This window comes from Bombina bombina, chromosome 8 (genome assembly GCF_027579735.1).
Source record: "Bombina bombina isolate aBomBom1 chromosome 8, aBomBom1.pri, whole genome shotgun sequence".
Classification (NCBI taxonomy): Eukaryota; Metazoa; Chordata; class Amphibia; order Anura; family Bombinatoridae; genus Bombina; species Bombina bombina.
The window spans coordinates 111,067,419-111,093,125 of NC_069506.1; the positions used below are offsets into that span (position 1 = coordinate 111,067,419).

The 25,707-nt window shown below is 41.8% G+C and overlaps 1 protein-coding gene across 1 annotated transcript in view; it reads left to right on the top strand.

The window, feature by feature from the left end:
* The window catches only part of SDF4 (stromal cell derived factor 4), a 119,310-nt gene that overhangs the window by 89,475 nt on the left and 4,128 nt on the right, over nt 1–25,707 (top strand). Inside the window, exon 6 of the mRNA XM_053690513.1 lies at nt 9,626–9,801. Coding sequence (XP_053546488.1) covers nt 9,626–9,801 — 176 coding nt within the window. The remainder of the gene's footprint in view (nt 1–9,625; nt 9,802–25,707) is intronic.

Below are 25,707 nucleotides of genomic sequence, written 5' to 3' on the forward strand. Positions count from 1 at the left end.
CTAATTACATGAAAGAAAACATAATTTATGTAAGAACTTACCTGATAAATTCATTTCTTTCATATTAGCAAGACTCCATGAGGCCCACCCTTTTTTGTGGTGGTTATGATTTTTTTCTATAAAGCACAATTATTCCAATTCCTTGTTTTTTATGCTTTCGCACTTTTTCCTTATCATCCCACTTCTTGGCTATTCGTTAAACTGATTTGTGGGTCTGGTGAGGGGTGTATTTATAGGCATTTTGAGGTTTGGGAAACTTTGCCCCTCCTGGTAGGAATGTATATCCCATACGTCACTAGCTCATGGACTCTTGCTAATATGAAAGAAATGAATTTATCAGGTAAGTTCTTACATAAATTATGTTTTTATGTGAACATTCCAGAAAGTAAAATGGACCATCAGGAACACATTAACCCCTTGACCCAATATGAAGTATATATGTCATGGGGTATGAAGCCCATTGCACCGCATAATGTGTGTGTGTGTGTGTGTATATGTATATATATATATATATATGTGTGTATATATATATATATATATATATATATATATATATATATATATATATATATATATATATATATATATATATAAATCAAATGGTGTGTATGCACTCCCAGTATCGATATATATAACTGCCAGGGTGCTATAAAAAAATGTAGCGTTTGTGGTAATAAGCACTCACTGGTCTTGAGATGTCTGTGTCAACAAAAAACTTTTATTTCATGTGACGTTTCGGGACGAAACACAGTCCCTTCCTGACAAATAGTGAACAAAATCAGCCTTTTAAAGGCCCCTAGAACCCTCCCCCAAAAGTACAGCCAATACTGACCGTCCATACACCCCCCCCCCAAAAAAAAAATCCCTTATTGGATAATCAACAGTCAATGTGACTTTCTGTGAATCAGTGTTTAAATAAACCATGTTTCATAATAACATATAGTGCAAATACAATCGCCATCGGTGTAAGCCCCATAACTGAACATTCAATGGGAGGGATAGGTACCATCAGGACTACGTGAAAAATATAAGGCAATATCTTAACCAGTATGGAAATGAATACATCAGCAAAGACAACAATGGCCGTACCAGCTCTAAGCCAATCACCGAGGGGGCTAGGCATGTCCTTAAGGTCTTACACCCCTAGCTCCGGTAAACACAGCCTGAATACACCGAGATTAAACATCACCCTTATCGTTGGCGGCAGTACCCTTACTGTTACCAATACCCCACATAAAGAAGAAAGAAAAAGAAAATCCTCACACGGACAGATCCGTTTCTACTAGCACTAGTTAACACAAGCCTCTCCAACCCATAGTAAACAATACACTACGTCATCTCCTTCAACATAGGCAAAGGGGGGGTGGTCACATCGCTCACACCCATGTCCATACCAACCAAATGGCCCCGAGACATTAAGGAGGCAGAGACACCATCCACCCCAGTCAACATCCTTACCCCAATTAGCCGACTCATCACCCGTCGGCTGATAATTGTCAAAAACGGCATCTACATCAGTCGACAAAGATCTATGCGTACACTGATCTAAGCAGCTACCGACCCCCAAGACCCACTGTTGGAAAGGTAATCGCCTAACCTTTCAAACCGTGTAAGTCTTGGGGATCTGAAAAAAAAAAGTTTAAATTTAAAGAAAAAAAAATTAAAAAAGCTTAGCACCCAGGTGGGAAAGTGCTTAGCACTTAAGGGTTAAAAGGCTGATTTTGTTCACTATTTATTTGTTAGAGGAAGGGACTGTGTTTGGTCCCGAAATGTCACATGGAATAAAAGTTTTTTGTTGACAGACATCTCAAGACCAGTGACAGTCAAGAACTGCTCTTCCTGAGCTGCAGGCATCTCTCTTCATTTAGTAACTGAGCATGATCAGTGCAGTACAGACAGTGATACTGTGTGTGTCACCGTCTTTAACCATCATCTACTAGTGCCGGTGGGAGGCGGGGGGAGGGACACTACCTACAGATTTTTTTTATTTTATTTTTAAGGGAGGGATGAGGCACTGCACTACAGACAAGTGGTTAAATGGGTGGTTTGGACACCCTACATAATGATAGGGGGAGGTGTGGGACCACTACACTAAAGAAAAGTGTGTATATATATATATATATATATATATATATTCAAAAATAGTGATTTAAAAAAAAAAAACACACACAAATTAGGTACTAGCAGACAGCTGCCAGTGCCAAAGATGGATGCCACTGGTGGTAGGGTTAGAGAGCTGTTTGGGAGAGATAAGGGAGGCTGAATGGTTGAGGGGGGATCGCTACACTGCAGATAAATAATTCTAAAAAAAAAAAAGAATAAGCCCTAAACAGTACCTAAGATGGTAGGGATGATTGTGGGTGGGGGGAGTAAGAGAGCTATTTGGGAAGGGATCATGGAGGTGGGAGGTGTCAGGAGGGTAACACGTACATTACTACAGTATTTCCCTTACCAGCTAATTAACCCCTTCACTGCCAGAATTTTTAGAACTGTGGTGTGCAGCTGCAATTAGCAACTTTCTAATTACCAAAAACCAATGGCAAAGCCATGTATGTCTGCTATTTCCGAACAAAGGGAATCCCAGAGAAGCTTTTACAACCATTCGTGTCATGATTGCACAAGCGATTCTCCTGTATTTTGGGCACATTTTTTTCTCTGAAAGTTGCGAAGGGATTAAAGCCTAGAAAAAAATTTAAAAATGTTTATTGCAAAACTGGTTCTACGGTTATCCCTGCTATCCAGCATATAGACACTCTGTATTTGACCTCCCTGTTTGTTACAATAAGCTGTAATTTACAGGGCGACCATCTCTCTGATGATTCATTGCCACTTTTGGAAATACCTAGTAATCGTTGTTATGTTAATTGAATTGAAGAAAACAACATAAAAAATGCATTTTTCATATGTAGTCACTTGAAGAAAATACCCTGTTCTGTTATTATCTTGTTACATTAAAATGAGCACTCAACTGCTTCTGAACATTTTAATGAGTCATCATTTTTCTGGAAGCAGAACAGTTAAAAACAGCTCTGCAATTTACTGTATAAGAAACCTGACTTTGCATTTCTCATTTCATTGTCCTTCAAAGGCAACCAATTATTGTTGTTTTTTAATCCCATGTCAGTAAGTGTAAAAGAAAGGGAGAATCATGAGAGAAAATAATAAATTTTTAGAAGCACATTGTTACTCATATGTAATGGACTATAATAATGTCATAATTTGTTATTTTAGTTATCTTACATCTTTTAAAACATCCTCTGTACCTGCAGGTTCACTAGAAAAAGAATGATCTTATATCATTTTAGTGCAGCTTGTAAGTTGTCCTCCAATGTTCTTAAAAAAATAAATAAAAAATAAAAAAAGTATAAAAATAATTGTTACTGGGGTTGTTATACAAAGAACGTCCAGACACAAAAAGGCATATAGTGTAGGCCAATAGTATTTAGCTTAGGGCTTTACAAATGTGTGCAAAATCTAGGAGCCAGACTTTGGGTGTATGTATGTGTGTGTGTTTGTGCGTATATATATATATATATATATATATGTGTGTATGTGTGTATATATATATATATATATATATATGTGTTAAAAACTAAATATAAATTGGGTGGATGGAAAAAATAGCAGGAAAACCAAGTGTTGAAGTGAGGAGAATACTCAAACACTTCTATCTTGTATTAGAATAAATACTGTTGGTGCAGACCCATTCATTAATTATAAACAACAATAATGAAGGAAGAAAAATGGCACATAATAGTGACATTCGATAAAGACTGGGAATACAGCACTCTTTTATAAAGAACAGACGAAAACACTTGGAATGTTTTTGTAATCAAAAAAGGTTTTATTGTGCGGCCAGCGGTTCCGGACCAGTCCAGATCCACCTAGGCAGTGGCATAAAAAGTGTAAACCATAACCAAAATATAATAACAAATGATTAAACTTTTAATCAAGGCAAAAGATTTCACCAAAGGGCCGGCCCAGTTGTTACCCATGCAAGATGTAACTAAAGAAAGTATATTTCACATGTGAAGCAATTAGTAAGCAGCAAGACTTAGTGCTGTAGATGGAAGAAAAGCTTTCTGGTATACGTCAGACCTAATACAGGTTTTAGTAAAAACTGAGGTAACCATGAAAAAAGCTACTCTTATTCCAAAATCCAGTACTTGTCACACAAAAAATGGCAATAATGTGCGTAACAAACTTGAAGCATGACAAGATAACACAAAACAGCACAAAATAAAGCAATCAACATGTAGTGTAGGTCGGTTGGGCATTGAGATGTATTAAGTAATATTCTTCTTATAAAGACTATAGAAGTTACATAGTCCTCCAGACTGGAACCCATGTAATAAGTACAAAAGTCCCCAGGATAATTTTAGAATTACTCAGTTAAATGCCCAGTGACAGAAATTAGAGCAGGTCGTAATGAAAGCAAATACAAACGGTATGCAGTTGTAAGCTGATATCAGGTAAAGCAGAAAGTAAGCAAAGTCACTCAAGCAAATATTGGAGCACGTTTGTAGCAAGAGGTCAGGTTAGTGTAGCGTTAATTAGCAGGCAACACAATGGCATATATAACAAGCTGGAAAAAAGGAAAGGGTACAGGAGGATACTAGCTATTTGGAGAAGTACCCCTCTGTCAACTGCACCCTTTCAACGTAGCCTCAGTTTACCCACAGCCTTGTCGGAACTTCTAAACGCCTTCAGGACCTCTCTCCAAACATTTACTTTGCTGTGTGCAAACATCGATCCTCGGTTAGCCTCCAAATAGTATCTGCTTGGCCTCAACAGCGTGCTCATATGTTCACCATCGGCACGCTGAAACTCCGGTTATTCGCCTGCTCCAATTCGCTATAGCGCGACTACATTCAAAAAAAGGCTCCACCAAACAGCATGGGTATCATGTGGGACGGCTGACAAGACGCCGACACGTGTTTCACCCCTACGTCATCAGAAGAGACGGGGCTTCATCAGGGCATGTATATATATATATAATTTCTCTTGTAAGATGTATCGAGTCCACGGATTCATCCATACTTGGGATGTTCTCCTTCCCTACAGGAAGTGGCAGAGAGAGCACCCACAGCAGAGCTGTCTATATAGGTCCTCCCTTAGCTCCACCCCCAGTCATTCTCTCTGCCTGCTTAACTGCTAGGAAGGGCAAAGAGGAGTGGGGTGACAAAAATGTTAGTTTTTATTTTCTCAAGCAAAAGTTTGTTAATATTAAATGGTACCGGTGTGTACTATTTACTCTCTGGCAGAAAAGGGATGAAGATTTCTGCAAGGAGGATGATGATCTTAGCATTTTGTAACTAAGATCCACTGATGTTCTCACAAGGACTGAAGAGTACAGGAAAACTTCAGTTGGGGGAACAGTTTGCAGGCTAAACTGCATTAAGGTATGTTCAGTCTATTTTTTTCTAGACAGACTGTGTTATTTCTAGAAAAGGCTGGCAATATCCCCATGAGGGAAAGGTAAGCTGTATTCAGTAAAAGAGGAATCCAAGCTTGCATAAAGGGCTCATTAGTTACTGGTGTGACACTAATAGGAAAAAACGTTTTGGTTTAATTACAAATAAAACGTTTTTTGAGGGACTTTAAGGGGTCTTTGTGGCTTGTTTAAGGGTTATTAGCCCACATGGCTAGTTTAAGAAACACTCTGTGGTGTTTTTTAGGCCCCATAACCTCAAGTGAGGTGGGAGGGGCCTATTTTCAGTTGCACAGTTTATTTACCTCAGAAGCATCCAGCTACTTCTCCAGAGATTCCGGCTATATTTGAGGGCTGTAAAGAGGTTTTTTTTCCCCACAAATCGTTCCTAAAGGGCAGGTAGGCGCCACAGCAGAGCTGTGGCAAGGTGCTGAACGTTATTTTACCGGTTTTGAAGTTTTTTCAATCCGGTTTTTACATTAAGGTGCTAGGGTCCCTTTTGGCGGTTCTAAGACCGCGGGGTATAGCAGTGGCGCCTTATCTAGACGACATCTTAATTCAGGCGTCGACTTTCCAGCTAGCCAAGTCTCACACGGACATTGTGTTGCCTTTTCTGAGATCTCACGGGTGGAAGGTGAACATAAAAAAGAGTTCTCTCGTCCCTCTCACAAGAGTTTCCTTCCTAGGGACTCTGATAGACTCAGTAGAAATGAAAATATTTCTGACGGAGGTCAGAAAATCAAAACTTTTAATCACTTGCCGAGCTCTTCATTCCATTCCTCGGCCATCAGTGGCTCAGTGTATGGAGGTAATCGGACTTATGGTAGCGGCAATGGACATAGTTCCTTATGCCCGCCTACACCTCAGACCACTGCAACTATGCATGCTCAAACAGTGGAATGGGGATTATGCAGATTTATCTCCTCAACTGCATCTGGACCAAGAGACCAGAGATTCTCTTCTCTGGTGGTTGTCTCAGGACCACCTGTCTCAGGGAATATGTTTCCGCAGGCCAGAGTGGCTCATAGTAATGACAGATGCCAGCCTGCTAGGCTGGGGTGCAGTCTGGAAATCCCTGAAAGCACAGGGCTTATGGTCTCGGGAGGAATCTCTCCTCCCGATAAACATTCTAGTACTGAGAGCGATATTCAATGCGCTTCAGGCGTGGCCTCAGCTAGCTGCGGCCAAATTCATCAGATTTCAGTCGGACAACATCACGACTGTAGCCTATATCAATCATCAAGGAGGAACACAGAGTTCTCTAGCGATGATGGAGGTAACCAAAATTATCCGATGGGCGGAGGATCACTCTTGCCATCTCTCAGGAATCCATATCCCAGGGGTAGAGAACTGGGAGGCGGATTTCCTAAGTCGTCAGACTTTTCATCCGGGGGAGTGGGAGCTCCATCGGAGGTATTTGCCCAGCTGACTCAGCTATGGGGCACACCAGAATTGGATCTGATGGCGTCCCGACAGAACGCCAAACTTCCGCGTTACGGGTCCAGGTCCCGCAATCCCCATGCGGTACTGATAGATGCTCTAGCAGTGCCCTGGTCCTTCAATCTGGCTTATGTATTTCCACCGTTTCCTCTCCTCCCACATCTGGTTGCCAGAATCAAGCAGGAGAGAGCTTCGGTGATTCTGATAGCGCCTGCGTGGCCATGCAGGACTTGGTATGCAGACCTGGTGGACATGTCATCTGTTCCACCGTGGACTCTGCCAGTGAGGCAGGACCTTCTAATCCAAGGTCCGTTCAAGCATCCAAATCTAATTTCTCTGCGTCTGACTGCTTGGAGATTGAACGCCTGATTCTATCAAAGCGTGGTTTCTCCGAGTCGGTCATTGATACCCTGATTCAGGCTAGAAAGCCTGTCACCAGGAAAATCTATCATAAGATTTGGCGCAAATATCTTTGTTGGTGTGAATCCAAGGGTTACTCATGGAGTAAGATTAGGATTCCTAGAATTTTGTCTTTTCTCCAAGAAGGATTGGAGAAGGGATTATCAGCTAGTTCCTTAAAGGGACAAATATCTGCTTTGTCTATTCTTTTACACAAACGTCTGGCAGATGTCCAAGACGTTCAAGCGTTTAGTCAGGCCTTGGTCAGGATCAAGCCTGTATTTAAACCTGTTGCTCCGCCATGAAGCCTAAACTTGGTTCTTAAAGTTCTTCAAGGGGTTCCGTTTGAACCTATGCATTCCATTGATATTAAGCTTCTATCTTGGAAAGTTTTGTTTTTAGTAGCTATCTCTTCGTCTCGAAGAGTTTCTGAGTTATCTGCTTTACAGTGTGACTCACCTTATCTTATTTTCCATGCAGATAAGGTGGTTTTACGTACCAAACCTGGATTCCTTCCTAAGGTTGTTTCTAATAGGAATATCAATCAGGAAATTGTTGTTCCTTCGCTGTGTCCTAATTCTTCTTCAAAGAAGGAACGTCTGTTGCACAATCTTGATGTGGTTCGTGCTTTAAAGTTCTACTTACAAGCAACCAAAGATTTCCGTCAAACATCTTCATTGTTTGTTGTCTATTCTGGTAAGCGGAGAGGTCAAAAGGCTACGGCTACCTCTCTTTCTTTTTGGCTGCAAAGCATCATCCGTATGGCTTTTGAGTCTGCTGGCCTCCTGAAAGAATTACTGCTCATTCTACTAGAGCAGTGGCTTCCAAATGGGCTTTTTTAAAATGTGGCTTCTGTTGAACAGATTTGTAAGGCGGCGACTTGGTCTTCGCTTCATACTTTTTCCAAATTTTACAAATTTGATTCTTTTGCTTCTTCGGAGGCTATTTTTGGGAGACAGGTTCTACAAGCAGTGGTGCCTTCCGTTTAAGGAACCTGTCTTGTCCCTCCCTTCATCCGTGTCCTAAAGCTTTGGTATTGGTATCACACAAGTATGGATGAATCCGTGGACTCGATACATCTTACAAGAGAAAACAGAATTTATGCTTACCTGATAAATTTCTTTTTCTTGTGATGTATCGAGTCCACGGCCCGCCCTGTCTATTTAAGACAGGTAGTATATTTTTATTTAAAAAACTTCAGTCACCACTGCACTTTTTCTTCCTAGCCTTCGGTCGAATGACTGGGGGGTGGAGCTAAGGGAGGAGCTATATAGACAGCTCTGCTGTGGGTGCTCTCTCTGCCACTTTCTGTAGGGAAGGATAATATCCCACAAGTATGGATGAATCCGTGGACTCGATACATCACAAGATAAAGAAATTTATCAGGTAAGCATAAATTCTGTTATATAATGTAATTCTAGCTCTTTTGCTATTTGTTTAAAAGCTTTCTGTCAAGGTCTAGAAGGCATTAAGCAGGTTGATAAAAATAGAAAAAAAATTCTGATATATATATATATATATATATATATATATATATATATTTATAATCGTGTGTGTGTATAAAATCATGGTAGATTTGTTTTAACCCCTTTAGGACGGACCGATCTGTCAAGTTCCAATTGTAAACCCCAAATAATGAAAATGAAGCACATGACCATCACTGTGATCATGTGCTTAAAAAAAGCGCTGATTGGCTCGTGGGGAACTACCTATGTTGCTAGGCACGTCCCCCAGTCGGATCAACCACTGTTTAGTTTTAGAATGGAGCTGAACACCGCAAAAGTTAGGACGTTCCATGTCATCCTAAAGGCGTTTAAGCCTATCACTTTTAGGACAGCATGGAAACGTCCTAACTGCGTCAAGTGGTTAAATCAAATAAATTTACAAATCATGGTGGTTGTTATGATCTTAATATTTACAACCAGAATAATTTATTTTTTTTCAGATTGGGTTTACAGTTATATTTATCTCCCGTTTAATAGATTAATTATTAATATTTTGGAGATCCAGTGGTCCGCCCTGCTCCTCTCTCTTTCCAAGACACAAAGGCATTGTTTCCATTGAGGTGGTAAAGTTTGGAAACTGGTGGTAACTTAAAAAATCTCAATTGATTTTAATGGAGATTAATGTTTTAATCACCAGTTTCCACAATTTACCACCTCAATGGAAACTTGCCCAATGTAGGGCTCTTTCCTGGACACCAGAGGTTCCCCTGATGACCAGACTCCGAAATTTCTCAATCCCCAATTTAGCTGATTTTATTTGATTTTTATTACTTCTTTTTTAACTGTTTGGACTTAATTAGAATTGTATGGTAATTGTGCTTATGTAATTCGATTTTTTTTTTTTTTTAAGATCAAGATGGAGATAAGCAGCTAACCTTATCAGAGTTCATTTCTCTTCCTGTCGGCACTGTTGAAAACCAACAAGCCCAAGACATTGATGATGAATGGGTCAGAGACAGGAAAAAGGAATTTGAAGAAGTTATTGATTCAAACCACGACACAATTGTTACAATGGAGGAGCTGGAGGTAAGATAGCAGTGAAACCAAAGTGACAAAGTCTGTGCTGAAGCTTACCATGCATTTTGAAGGCACTTTTTGTAAACTGTAGAAGAATTAAACCTACGTTGTAATATTTTTTTTCTTTTTAGTTATGTGAAAAATCCCTTATTCTGATATTCATTTATCAAATTCCAAATATAGCCGAGGGTAGCAGCATTCGGTTATTTTTGAGGACGGAATATGTTAGTGTTAAAGGGACAGTAAACTTTAAAAATAATGTTATATAATTCTGCACATAGTGCAGAATTATATAGCATTATATTAGCCAAACATTTATAAAACATAATATACCCTATTCATTTTTTTAAAAAAACGCTGTTTTACAGACCCGCTCTCTGTACTCTGCTGAGCGGGTCTGTTATATTTACTCAGCGCATCGGGCCAGCTGTATAGTCACAGCCCGGCCCGACCGCGCCATAAGACTAAGTGCAGCTCGCTCCTGCTCTGTCTGACAGCGGGAGCGAGCTGCACTTAGTCTTATGGTGCGGTCGGGCCGGGCTGTGACTATACAGCTGGCCCGATGCGCTGAGTAAATATAACAGACCTGCTCAGCAGAGTACAGAGAGCGGGTCTGTAAAACAGCGGGTTTTGTTTTTAAAAATTAATAGGGTACATTAGGTTTTATAATGTTTGGCTAATATAATGTTATATAATTCTGCACTATGTGCAGAATTATATAACATTATTTTTAAAGTTTACTGACAATTTAAAGTACAACACACAAAGATCTGGATTTGCGCTTCTACCCGCTGCCATATTTGGATTTCATTTGACAAACAAAAAACACATTTTGTACAAACCTATTTTTTATTTTATTTATTTCAATGAACAGATCCATGTAAAAACATATTGCATGTAGACTTTTAAATTTACTTCCATTATCAGATTTGGCATTTTTATATGCACCTTTCTGAGGCACCATCTCCTACTGAGCATGAGCACAAGTTTACAGTGTATATATGTACTAGTTTGTGATTGGCTTATGGCTATCATATGATAAAGGGGGCTGGCAAATGGAGCAGACAAATATCAGAAAACAAATCTTCTACTTACATGAAATTCCCAGTGTTATTGCATTGTCTTTTTATTATTCACTTGTTAATTATGCAATTCTACTTTAATGGTCCTTTTTTTTGTCAGGCTTGCAAAGGAATTGAGTACAAGGTCCATTTAAAGTTGTTTTTAGAACACTTTCCAATTTGTATGTGTTGTTTAAATAATAAATTTGTAAATTATGAAGGACATTGCACAGTGTTATACACTGACACACAATAAGTACTGAAAGCATGTTACTGTTGTTGTGTAGTACAACCATAAAGATGTCCTGATGGACAATCGAGAAGTTTGCTCCAAGATCTTTTTTTTGCTGTGTAAGAAAATGAAACTCAATTAAGCTTTAGAACCATCTACTTGAGAGCGAATTTTCATTGATCACCCACAAAGCTGAGAAAATACAAATTTTGCCTTATTGCTTTTAAAGACCAGTAAATACAGTAGATTTGATTAAAGGGACATTATACACCCATAAAAATATGGGATATTTTAAATAAAACATTCAAAGAAGATAACGTTTGTAATTGCCATGTATTAGCAATTTTGCTGTTAAAGCTTCTAAAAATGATGATAAACTTTGCAGTGCTTTCCCTGCATATGAATACGTACATCGTGCACACTAGCTAGAGAGCAAGACTTTTTCCTCACTCCCTAACTAGTGTCCTTACAGCCAGCCCCCATGCTGGATATGTCTGTGTTATGTTTAAACATTAGAAAAGCTGCCGATATAAACTGACTGTACAGTGATCCCACCCCCCCTCTGGCTTCACCGTTACTATGGCATTATGCAGACACCAAGCTGAATATTTTACAGCTCTGTAAAACAATCTCAAGATCATATTTTACAGAGCTGTGTGGGAAATATTCAGCTTGGTGTCTGTAGAATGCCGTAGTAACAGTGAGGACAGAGAGGGGGGGGGTGAGATCGCTACACAGTATGTATGTATTGGGTACTTGTAAAGCACGGCTAATCACCCGTAAGGGTCTCAAGGCGCTGCTCATTTTATCGACCTCGGAAGAATGAAAGGCTGAGTGGACCTCGCCGGGAATCGAACCTGCAACCCTTGGGTTGCTACAGAACTCAGCCAAAGTGCCTTAGCATGCTGAGCTATCTGTCCGGTGGAACAGACAGGGAGTAACGGCTGAGTGCTGTTAGTTTATATCTGCAGCTTTTCTAATGTTTAAAGGGACAGTCAAGTCCAAAAAAAACTTTCATGTTCCAAATGGGGCATGTCATTTTAAACAACTTTCCAATTTACTTTTATCACCAATTTTGCTTTGTTCTCTTGGTATTCTTAGTTGAAAGCTAAACCTAGGAAGGCTCATATGATTTCTAAGCCCTTGAAGACCGCCTCTAATCACATGCTTTTGTATTTGCTTTTCACAACAGGGGAGAGCTAGTTCAGGTAAACCATATAGATAACATTGTGAGTACACCATGGATTGTGGCAGACACTGCACTAATTGGATAAAATGAAAGTCAATAGATAATAAATAAAATGTCATGTGATCAGGGGGCTGCCAGAAGATGCTTAGATACAAGATAATCACAGAGCTAAAAAGTATATTAATATAACCGTGGTGGCTGTGCAAAACTGGGGAATGGATAATAAAGGGATTATCTATCTTTTAAAACAACAACAAATCTGGTGTTGACTGTCCCTTTAAGCATTACACAGACATACCCAGCATGGGGGGCTGGCTGTAAGGACACTAGTTAGGGAGTGAGGGGAAAGCCCTTGCTCTTTAGATAGTTTGTATGACATACGTATTCATATGCAGTGAAAGCACTGCAAGGTTTATCATCATTTTTAGAATCTTTAGCAGCAAAATTACTAATAAATGGTAATTACAAACTATCTTCTTTGAATGCTTTATTTAAATAGCCCATATTATTTTTGGTGTATAATGTCCCTTTAATGTATGATTAAAAGACAATGCAATAACACTTACTCTGAACTTTAAATGAGTAGTAGTTTTCTCCAACATTGGTGTGTCCGGTCCACGGCGTCTTCCTTACTTGTGGGAAATATCTCTTCCCCAACAGGAAATGGCAAAGAGTCCCAGCAAAGCTGTCCATATAGTCCCTCCTAGGCTCCGCCCACCCCAGTCTTTCTCTTTGCTGTTGCACAGGCAACATCTCCACGGAGATGGTTAAGAGTATGTGGCGTTTAGTTGTAGTTTTTTTTATTCTTCTATCAAGAGTTTGTTATTTTTAAAATAGTGCTGGTATGTACTATTTACTCTGAAACAGAAAAAGATGAAGAGTTCTGTTTGTGAGAGGAAGATGATTTTAGCAGACAGTAACTAAAATCGTTTGCTGTTTCCACATAGGACTGTTGAGATGAAGTAACTTCAGTTGGGGGAAACAGTTAGCAGACTTTTCTGCTTAAGGTATGACTAGCCATATTTCTAACAAGACTGTGTAATGCTGGCAGGCTGTCATTTCCCCTCATGGGGACCGGTAAGCCATTTTCTTAGTCTCAAACAGAATAAAGGGCTTAATATGGGCTATAAAACTGGTAGACACTTTTATGGGCAAAATCTATTGCTTTATGTGGGCATTTTATACATGTTTATGCTTGTAATTCACACTTATATGATTGGGGAACGTTTTTTAACGTCAGGCACTGTGTTAGACACCTTTCCAGTCAGGAAGGGCCTTCCCAGTTGTAGGCTGAGCCTCATTTTCGCGCCATTACTGCGCAGTTAGTTTTGAGAACAAGACATGCAGATGCATGTGTGAGGAGCTGAAAGTAGTTGGAAAAGTTCCTAGAAGGCTTCATTTGGTATCGTATTCCCCCCTGGGTTTGGTAAAGTCACAGCAAAGGCTGTAGCTGGGACTGTAGAGGGGTTAAAACTGTAACCGGCTCCGGTTTCTTTATTTTAAGGGTTAAAGCTCTGAAAATTGGTGTGCAATACTTTGAATGCTTTAAGACACTGTGGTGAAAATTTGGTAAATTTTGAACAATTACTTCATACTTTTTCACATATTCAGTAATAAAGTGTGCACTGTTTAAAATTTAAAGAGACAGTAACGTTTTTATTTCTAAAACGGTTTTTGTACTTTATTGACAAGTTTAAGCCTGTTTAACATGTCTGTACCTTCAGATAAGCTATGTTCTATATGTATGAAAGTCAATGTGTCTCCCCCTTCAAAATTGTGTGATAATTGTGCCATAGCGTCCAAACAAAGTAAGGACAGTACTGCCACAAATAGTAAAGTTGCCCAAGATGATTCATCAGATGAAGGGAGTAGACATAGTTCTACATCATCTCTTTCTGTGTCTATACCAGTTTTGCCCACGCAGGAGGCCCCTAGTACTTCTAGCGCGCCAATGCTTATTACTATGCAACAATTGACGGCTGTAATGGATAACTCCATAGCAAATATTTTATCCAAAATGCCTGCATATCAGAGAAAGCGCGATTGCTCTGTTTTAAACACTGAAGAGCAGGAGGGCGCTGATGATAATTGCTCTGTCATACCCTCACACCAATCTGAAGGGGCCATGAGGGAGGTTTTGTCAGATGGGGAAATTTCAGATTCAGGTAGAATTTCTCAACAGGCTGAACCTGATGTTGTGACATTTAAATTTAAATTAGAGCATCTCCGCGCACTGCTTAAGGAGGTGTTATTTACTCTGGATGATTGTGACAACCTGGTCATTCCAGAAAAATTATGCAAGATGGACAAGTTCCTAGAGGTTCCGGTGCACCCCGACGCTTTCCCTATACCCAAGCGGGTGGCGGACATAGTGAATAAGGAGTGGGAGAAGCCCGGCATACCTTTTTGTCCCCCCTCCGATATTTAAGAAATTATTTCCTAAGGTCGACCCCAGAAAGGACTTATGGCAGACAGTCCCTAAGGTCGAGGGGGCAGTTTCTACTCTAAACAAGCGCACTACTATCCCTATCGAGGATAATTGTGCTTTCAAAGATCCTATGGATAAAAAATTGGAGCGTTTGCTTAAAAAGATTTTTGTACAGCAAGGTTACCTCCTGCAACCCATTTCGTGCATTGTTCCTGTCACTACAGCAGCGTGGTTCTGGTTCGAGGAACTAGAAAAGTCGCTCAGTAGAGAGACTCCGTATGAGGAGGTTATGGACAGAGTTCACGCACTCAAGTTGGCTAATTCTTTTATTTTAGATGCCGCTTTGCAATTAGCTAGATTAGCGGCGAAAAATTCAGGGTTTGCAATTGTGGCGCGCAGAGCGCTTTGGCTAAAGTCTTGGTCAGCGGATGTATCTTCCAAGACAAAATTGCTTAATATTCCCTTCAAGGGTAAAACTCTCTTTGGGCCAGAATTGAAAGAGATTATTTCAGACATTACTGGGGGAAAGGGCCACGCCCTCCCACAAGATAGACCTTTCAAAGCCAAGAATAAGTCTAATTTTCGTTCCTTTCGCAATTTCAGGAACGGACCGGCCTCTAACTCTGCATCCTCTAAACAAGAGGGTAATGCTTCACAAACCAAACCAGCCTGGAAACCGATGCAAGGCTGGAACAAGGGTAAGCAGGCCAAGAAGCCTGCTGCTGCTAACAAAACAGCATGATGGAGTAGCCCCCGATCCGAGACCGGATCTAGTAGGGGGCAGACTCTCTCTCTTTGCTCAGGCTTGGGCAAGAGATGTTCAGGATCCCTGGACACTAGAAATAGTTTCTCAGGGTTATCTTCTGGAATTCAAGGAACTACCCCCAAGGGGAAGGTTCCACATGTCTCTCTTATCCTCAAACCAAATAAAGAGACAGGCATTCTTACATTGTGTAGAAGACCTGTTAAAGATGGGAGTGATACACCCAGTTCCAACGGCGGAACAAGGAATGGGATTTTACTCAAATCTGTTTGTAGTTCCCAAAAAAGAGGGAACTTTCAGACCAATTCTGGATTTAAAGATCCTAAACAAATTTCTCAGAGTACCATCGTTCAAAATGGAAACCATTCGAACGATTCTACCTACAATCCAGGAAGGTCAATTTATGACTACCGTGGATCTAAAGGATGCGTATCTACATATTCCTATCCACAAAGAACATCATCAGTTCCTAAGGTTCGCCTTTCTGGACAAACATTACCAGTTTGTGGCCCTCCCATTCGGGTTAGCTACTGCTCCAAGGATTTTCACAAAGGTACTCGGGTCCCTTCTAACGGTTCTAAGACCAAGGGGCATTGCAGTAGTACCGTACTTGGACGACATTCTAATACAAGCGTCGGCTCTTTCAAAGGCAAAGGCTCACACAGACATCGTTCTGGCCTTTCTCAGATCTCACGGATGGAAGGTGAACATAGAAAAAAGTTCCCTGTCTCCGTCGACAAGAGTTCCCTTCTTGGGAACAATAATAGATTCTTTAGAAATTAGGATTTTCCTGACAGAAGTCAGAAAGTCAAAACTTCTAAACGCTTGTCAAGTTCTTCATTCTATTCCTCGTCCTTCCGTAGCTGAGTGCATGGAAGTAGTAGGGTTGATGGTTGCAGCAATGGACATAGTTCCTTTTGCGCGAATTCATCTAAGACCATTACAACTGTGCATGCTGAAACAGTGGAATGGGGACTATACAGACTTGTCTCCAGTGATTCAAGTAGATCAGAAGACCAGAGACTCACTCCGTTGGTGGCTAACCCTGGACCACCTGTCCCAGGGAATGAGCTTCCGCAGACCAGAGTGGGTCATCGTCACGACCGACGCCAGTCTAGTGGGCTGGGGCGCGGTCTGGGAATCCCTGAAAGCTCAGGGACTATGGTCTCGGGAAGAGTCTCTTCTCCCGATAAACATTCTGGAACTGAGAGCGATATTCAATGCTCTCAGGGCTTGGCCTCAACTAGCAAAGGCCAGATTCATAAGATTCCAATCAGACAACATGACGACTGTTGCTTATATCAATCATCAGGGGGGAACAAGGAGTTCCCTGGCGATGAAAGAAGTGACCAAAATAATAAAATGGGCGGAGGATCACTCCTGCCACCTATCTGCGATCCACATCCCAGGTGTGGAAAACTGGGAGGCGGATTATCTGAGTCGTCAGACTTTCCATCCGGGGGAGTGGGAACTCCACCCGGAGATCTTTGCCCAGTTGACTCATTTATGGGGCATTCCAGATATGGATCTGATGGCGTCTCGTCAGAACTTCAAGGTTCCTTGCTACGGGTCCAGATCCAGGGATCCCAAGGCGACTCTAGTGGATGCACTAGTAGCACCTTGGACCTTCAACCTAGCCTATGTGTTTCCACCGTTTCCTCTCATTCCCAGGCTGGTAGCCAGGATCAAGCAGGAGAGGGCCTCGGTGATCTTGATAGCTCCTGCGTGGCCACGCAGGACTTGGTATGCAGACCTGGTGAATGTCATCGGTTCCACCATGGAAGCTACCTTTGAGACAGGATCTTCTTGTACATGGTCCATTCGAACATCCAAATCTGGTCTCCCTCCAGCTGACGGCTTGGAAATTGAACGTTTTGATTCTATCAAAGCGTGGGTTTTCAGATTCTGTGATAGATACTCTAGTTCAAGCCAGAAAACCGGTAACTAGAAAAATTTACCATAAAATATGGAAAAGATATATCTGCTGGTGTGAATCCAAGGGATTCTTATGGAATAAGATCAAAATCCCTAAGATCCTTTCCTTTCTACAAGAGGGTTTGGATAAAGGATTATCAGCAAGTTCTCTAAAGGGACAGATTTCTGCTTTATCTGTCTTATTACATAAACGACTGGCAGCTGTGCCAGATGTTCAAGCATTTGTTCAGGCTCTGGTTAGGATCAAGCCTGTTTACAGACCTTTGACTCCTCCCTGGAGTTTAAATCTAGTTCTTTCAGTTCTTCAAGGGGTTCCGTTTGAACCTCTACATTCCATAGATATTATGTTGTTATCTTGGAAAGTTTTGTTTTTGGTTGCTATTTCTTCTGCTAGAAGAGTTTCTGAGTTATCTGCTCTGCAGTGTTCTCCGCCCTATCTGGTGTTCCATGCAGATAAGGTTGTTTTGGGTACTAAGCCTGGTTTTCTTCCAAAGGTTGTTTCTAACACAAATATTAACCAGGAGATAGTTGTACCTTCTTTGTGTCCGAATCCAGTTTCAAAGAAGGAACGTTTGTTACACAATTTAGACGTAGTCCGTGCTCTAAAATTCTATTTAGAAGCTACAAAAGAGTTCAGACAAACTTCTTCTCTGTTTGTCGTCTATTCTGGTAAAAGGAGAGGTCAAAAAGCGACTTCTACCTCTCTTTCTTTTTGGCTTAAAAGCATCATCCGATTGGCTTACGAGACTGCCGGACGGCAGCCTCCTGAAAGAATCACAGCTCACTCCACTAGGGCTGTGGCTTCCACATGGGCCTTCAAGAACGAGGCTTCTGTTGATCAGATATGTAAGGCAGCGACTTGGTCTTCACTGCACACTTTTGCCAAATTTTACAAATTTGATACTTTTGCTTCCTCGGAGGCTATTGTCTCCAACATAGGTGTGTCCGGTCCACGGCGTCATCCTTACTTGTGGATATTCTCTTCCCCAACAGGAAATGGCAAAGAGCCCAGCAAAGCTGGTCACATGATCCCTCCTAGGCTCCGCCTACCCCAGTCATTCTCTTTGCCGTTGTACAGGCAACATCTCCACGGAGATGGCTTAGAGTTTTTTAGTGTTTAACGGCTGTAATGGATAATTCTATCAAAAACATTTTAGCCAAAATGCCCACTTATCAGCGTAAGCGCGACTGCTCTGTTTTAGATAATACTGAAGAGCATGAGGACGCTGATGATATTGTTTCTGAAGGGCCCCTACACCAGTCTGAGGGGGCCAGGGAGGTTTTGTCTGAGGGAGAAATTTCAGATTCAGGGAAAATTTCTCAACAAGCTGAACCTGATGTGATTACATTTAAATTTAAGTTGGAACATCTCCGCGCTCTGCTTAAGGAGGTGTTATCCACTCTGGATGATTGTGAGAATTTGATCATCCCAGAGAAACTAGGTAAAATGGACAAGTTCCTAGAGGTCCCGGGGCCCCCAGAAGCTTTTCCTATACCCAAGCGGGTGGCGGACATTGTAAATAAAGAATGGGAAAGGCCCGGTATACCTTTCGTCCCTCCCCCCATATTTAAAAAATTGTTTCCTATGGTCGACCCCAGAAAGGACTTATGGCAGACAGTCCCCAAGGTCGAGGGGGCGGTTTCTACTTTAAACAAACGCACCACTATACCCATAGAAGATAGTTGTGCTTTCAAAGATCCTATGGATAAAAAATTAGAAGGTTTGCTTAAAAAGATGTTTGTTCAGCAAGGTTACCTTCTACAACCAATTTCATGCATTGTCCCTGTCACTACAGCCGCGTGTTTCTGGTTCGATGAGCTAGAAAAGGCGATCACTAGTGATTCTCCTCCTTATGAGGAGATTATGGACAGAATCCGTGCTCTCAAATTGGCTAATTCTTTCACCCTAGACGCCACTTTGCAATTGGCTAGGTTAGCGGCGAAAAATTCTGGGTTTGCTATTGTGGCGCGCAGAGCGCTTTGGTTGAAATCTTGGTCAGCGGATGCGTCTTCCAAGAACAAATTGCTTAACATTCCTTTCAAGGGGAAAACGCTGTTTGGCCCTGACTTGAAAGAGATTATCTCTGATATCACTGGGGGTAAGGGCCACGCCCTTCCTCAGGATAGGTCTTTCAAGGCCAAAAATAAACCTAATTTTCGTCCCTTTCGTAGAAACGGACCAGCCCCAAGTGCTACGTCCTCTAAGCAAGAGGGTAATACTTCTCAAGCCAAGCCAGACTGGAACAAGGGAAAGCAGGCCAAGAAACCTGCCACTGCTACCAAGACAGCATGAAATGTTGGCCCCCGATCCGGGACCGGATCTGGTGGGGGGCAGACTCTCTCTCTTCGCTCAGGCTTGGGCAAGAGATGTTCTGGATCCTTGGGCACTAGAAATAGTCTCCCAAGGTTATCTTCTGGAATTCAAGGGACTTCCCCCAAGGGGGAGGTTCCACAGGTCTCAATTGTCTTCAGACCACATAAAAAAACAGGCATTCTTACATTGTGTAGAAGACCTGTTAAAAATGGGAGTGATTCATCCTGTTCCATTAGGAGAACAAGGGATGGGGTTCTACTCCAATCTGTTCGTAGTTCCCAAAAAAGAGGGAACGTTCAGACCAATCTTAGATCTCAAGATCCTAAACAAGTTTCTCAAGGTTCCATCGTTCAAAATGGAAACCATTCGAACAATTCTTCCTTCCATCCAGGAAGGTCAATTCATGACCACGGTGGATTTAAAGGATGCGTATCTACATATTCCTATCCACAAGGAACATCATCGGTTCCTAAGGTTCGCATTCCTGGACAAGCATTACCAGTTCGTGGCACTTCCTTTCGGATTAGCCACTGCTCCAAGGATTTTCACAAAGGTACTAGGGTCCCTTCTAGCGGTGCTAAGACCAAGTGGCATTGCAGTAGTACCTTACTTGGACGACATTCTGATTCAAGCGTCGTCCCTTCCTCAAGCAAAGGCTCACACGGACATAGTCCTGGCCTTTCTCAGATCTCACGGATGGAAAGTGAACGTAGAAAAGAGTTCTCTATCTCCGTCAACAAGGGTTCCCTTCTTGGGAACAATAATAGACTCCTTAGAAATGAGGATTTTTCTGACAGAGGCCAGAAAAACAAAACTTCTAAACTCTTGTCAAATACTTCATTCCGTTCCTCTTCCTTCCATAGCGCAGTGCATGGAAGTAATAGGTTTGATGGTAGCGGCAATGGACATAGTTCCTTTTGCGCGCATTCATCTAAGACCATTACAACTGTGCATGCTCAGTCAGTGGAATGGGGACTATACAGACTTGTCTCCGACGATACAAGTAAATCAGAGGACCAGAGATTCACTCCGTTGGTGGCTGTCCCTGGACAACCTGTCACAAGGGATGACCTTCCGCAGACCAGAGTGGGTCATTGTCACGACAGACGCCAGTCTGATGGGCTGGGGCGCGGTCTGGGGACCCCTGAAAGCTCAGGGTCTTTGGTCTCGGGAAGAATCTCTTCTACCGATAAATATTCTGGAACTGAGAGCGATACTCAATGCTCTCAAGGCTTGGCCTCAGCTAGCAAAGGCCAAGTTCATACGGTTTCAATCAGACAACATGACGACTGTTGCGTACATCAACCATCAGGGGGGAACAAGGAGTTCCCTGGCGATGGAAGAAGTGACCAAAATCATTCAATGGGCGGAGACTCACTCCTGCCACCTGTCTGCAATCCACATCCCAGGAGTGGAAAATTGGGAAGCGGATTTTCTGAGTCGTCAGACATTACATCCGGGGGAGTGGGAACTCCATCCGGAAATCTTTGCCCAAATTACTCAACTGTGGGGCATTCCAGACATGGATCTGATGGCCTCTCGTCAGAACTTCAAGGTTCCTTGCTACGGGTCCAGATCCAGGGATCCCAAGGCGACTCTAGTAGATGCACTAGTAGCACCTTGGACCTTCAAACTAGCTTATGTATTCCCGCCGTTTCCTCTCATCCCCAGGCTGGTAGCCAGGATCAATCAGGAGAGGGCATCGGTGATCTTGATAGCTCCTGCGTGGCCACGCAGGACTTGGTATGCAGATCTGGTGAATATGTCATCGGCTCCACCATGGAAGCTACCTTTGAGACGAGACCTTCTTGTTCAAGGTCCGTTCGAACATCCGAATCTGGTCTCACTCCAACTGACTGCTTGGAGATTGAACGCTTGATCTTATCAAAACGAGGGTTCTCAGATTCTGTTATTGATACTCTTGTTCAGGCCAGAAAGCCTGTAACTAGAAAAATTTACCACAAAATATGGAAAAAATATATCTGTTGGTGTGAATCTAAAGGATTCCCTTGGGACAAGGTAAAAATTCCTAAGATTCTATCCTTTCTTCAAGAAGGATTGGAGAAAGGATTATCTGCAAGTTCCTTGAAGGGACAGATTTCTGCCTTGTCTGTGTTACTTCACAAAAAGCTGGCAGCTGTGCCAGATGTTCAAGCCTTTGTTCAGGCTCTTGTTAGAATCAAGCCTGTTTACAAACCTTTGACTCCTCCTTGGAGTCTCAACTTAGTTCTTTCAGTTCTTCAGGGGGTTCCGTTTGAACCCTTACATTCCGTTGATACGTACTAAACCTGGTTTTCTTCCGAAAGTTGTTTCTAACAAAAACATTAACCAGGAGATAGTCGTGCCTTCTTTGTGTCCGAATCCAGTTTCAAAGAAGGAACGTTTGTTGCACAATTTGGATGTTGTTCGCGCTCTAAAATTCTATTTAGATGCTACAAAGGATTTTAGACAAACATCTTCCTTGTTTGTTGTTTATTCTGGTAAAAGGAGAGGTCAAAAAGCAACTTCTACCTCTCTCTCTTTTTGGATTAAAAGCATCATCAGATTGGCTTATGAGACTGCCGGACGGCAGCCTCCTGAAAGAATCACAGCTCATTCCACTAGGGCTGTGGCTTCCACATGGGCCTTCAAGAACGAGGCTTCTGTTGATCAGATATGTAGGGCAGCGACTTGGTCTTCACTGCACACTTTTACCAAATTTTACAAGTTTGATACTTTTGCTTCTTCTGAGGCTATTTTTGGGAGAAAGGTTTTGCAAGCCGTGGTGCCTTCCATTTAGGTGACCTGATTTGCTCCCTCCCTTCATCCGTGTCCTAAAGCTTTGGTATTGGTTCCCACAAGTAAGGATGACGCCGTGGACCGGACACGGTTTTTTAATCAGGTCTGATAATTTATTTTCTTTAACTACAGTCACCACGGTATCATATGGTTTCTCCTATGCAAATATTCCTCCTTTACGTCGGTCGAATGACTGGGGTAGGCGGAGCCTAGGAGGGATCATGTGACCAGCTTTGCTGGGCTCTTTGCCATTTCCTGTTGGGGAAGAGAATATCCACAAGTAAGGATGACGCCGTGGACCGGACACACCGTTGGAGAAAGTAATTTATCAGGTAAACATAAATTCTGTTTTTGGGAGAAAGGATTTGCAAGCCGTGGTGCCTTCTGTTTAGGTAACCTGATTTGCTCCCTCCCTTCATCCGTGTCCTAAAGCTTTGGTATTGGTTCGCACAAGTAAGGATGACGCCGTGGACCGGACACACCAATGTTGGAGAAAACAGAATTTATGCTTACCTGATAAATTACTTTCTCCAACGGTGTGTCCGGTCCACGGCCCGCCCTGGTTTTTTAATCAGGTTTGATGAATTATTTTCTCTAACTACAGTCACCACGGCACCCTATGGTTTCTCCTGTTTTTTCCTCCTGTCCGGTCGAATGACTGGGGTGGGCGGAGCCTAGGAGGGACTATATGGACAGCTTTGCTGGGACTCTGCCATTTCCTGTTGGGGAAGAGATATTTCCCACAAGTAAGGAAGACGCCGTGGACCGGACACACCGTTGGAGAAAGTAATTTATCAGGTAAGCATAAATTCTGTTTTTTTTTTCTAACAAATTTCAGTTATGTATATTTCCTCTCCCTCATGTACCATGTGACAGTCATCAGCCAATCACAAATGCATATATACGTATATTCTGTGAATTCTTGCAGATGCTCAGTAGGAGCTGGTGACTCAAAAGTGTAAATAGAAAAATACACTGCAATATTTTTTTCTAATAAAAGTAAATTTAAAAGTTGTTTAAAATGTCATGCTCTAGAAGAATCATTAAAGTTTAATTTGACCTGAGTGTCCCTTTGATGTGCATTTTACCCCCAAACAAGGAGTTAGTCAGCTCTGGAGAGATAATACACTGGCAATCCTGAGCTGGCCAGTAGTTTGGCAACTGCTCACATATGCCACCACTGATATATTTTACTGATCCAGAGCCTTGAGTTTCTTGTTTTAAAGGTATACTGAACCCAATTTTTTTCTTTCATGATTTGGATAGTGCATGCAATTTTAAGCAGCGTTCTATTTTACTCCTATTATCAATTTTTCTTTGTTCTCTTGGTATCTTTATTTGAAAATGCAGGGATGTTAAGCTTATGAGCCGGCCCATTTTTGGTTCAGAACCCTGGATAGCGCTTGCTGATTGGTGGTTACATTTAGCTGTCAACCAGCAAGCTGTACCCAGGTGCTGAACCAAAGATGGACTGACTCATAAGCGTACTTCCTCCTTTTTCAAATAAAGATACCAAGAGAACAAAGAAATTGATAACATGAGTAAATTAGAAAGTTGCTTGAAATTGCTGAAATGCATACATCACAATATGGATTGCAAAAACATAATTTAAAACCATATAAAACAAATAAATGAGATATAAAAACCTGGATTGCTAAATCACATTAAAAATCTTTAATTTTTTTTTTCTGCAAAAATAATAATCTCTATTCTTATTCACTGCTAGAATGCTGACCAGTTGGGTTCCATGGGTGCAACTTAAAGATCTCTGCCAGGGCATTTTCTTCCTGCAGGTCTTACTGTCTTATCTCACAAACTAAAAGGTGGCGAGATTGGATAAAAGCGTTTTTGTTTTTTTTTACCCCTTGACTACCAGGAGTTTTATTTATACTATGGTGTAGTATAACACTGGTTAACTGACAGGATCGTATCTTATGCCTTATGGTGTAGTATGATACTGGTTAACTGATAGAGGATTGTATCTTATGGTGTGGTAGGATACTGGTTAACTGACAAAAGATTGCATCTTATGGTGTAGTAGGATACTGGTTAACTGACAGTGGGTTGTACCTTATGGTGTAGTAGTATACTGGTTAACTGACAGTGGGTTGTATCTTATGGTGTTGTAGGGATACTGGTTAACTGACAGTGGGTTGTATCTTATGGTGTATTATGATACTGGTTAACTGACAAAGGATTGTTTTCTTCTTAAATGGAAAGAGTCCACAGCTGCATTCATTACTTTTGGGAAATAAGAACCTGCCCACCAGGAGGAGGCAAAGGCACCCTATCCCCTCATCCCCCAGTCATTCTTTGCCTTTCGTCCCAGGAGGTTGGCAGAGAAGTGTCATAATTTTTTTATTTTTGTCTCTTATGGAGGGTAGTACTCTTCGGCATGGGACAGGAGTTTTAAGTAGTCCTGTCAGCCTCTCAGTGAGGGCTTGGATGAAAGTTAGAGTCCGGAGATGCAGGAAGAGTCTTTCTGCGAAACCCCCCCGACTCATATTAACAGCTCCTCAAGCAATCGGCGTTGTCGAACTTCTCTCTGCTGCCTGTTTTCTTCTCTCAAGTCCATGGCGGAGGCGATGTTGCTATACGTCACACTTGAAAGGCAGTGTTCCTATTCCATGGGGTAGATTCCGGTAAGATCGTTTCATTTTACTTTATCATCAATGTACTGTAATGTGAATGTTTTCCAGAGAGGCTACAACACCTTGCGGGTCTAACTATATGACATAAGGGTCTCAGTGTGTCTCTGTTAGTATCTTGGAATCGAGGGTTAATATCTCCTGAGGGGGGTTATTGAACAGGGGGGTTTATAATCATGTTTGTTATGTGATTCAACCTGCTTATGTGTGATGTTTATGGGCTTTGAGGCCTTTGGAATTGACACAGCCTTTTGGTTGGACGCGCTTTTTTGGACTGTACGGTTCACCTTGTGTTCGGGCGTGGTTCCATTCCGTTATCCATTTCCGCATTCCCGACCGTGTGGCGAAGGAAATTTTCTAGTCTGCAGGGGTCTGGTCATAGGAGGTGGTGAGTGCCCCAGCCATTGGGGGTGTCAGGTGCCGTTTTTTGTTTTTACTACTTTAGTCCATACTTATATATCCTCTATCCAGTTATGGAGGATTCTGATGCTGAGACTGTCCTAATTTCAGATTCCGTTACGGAGGATTCTGATACTGAGACTATTTAGATTTAAGAGTCTGTGTCCG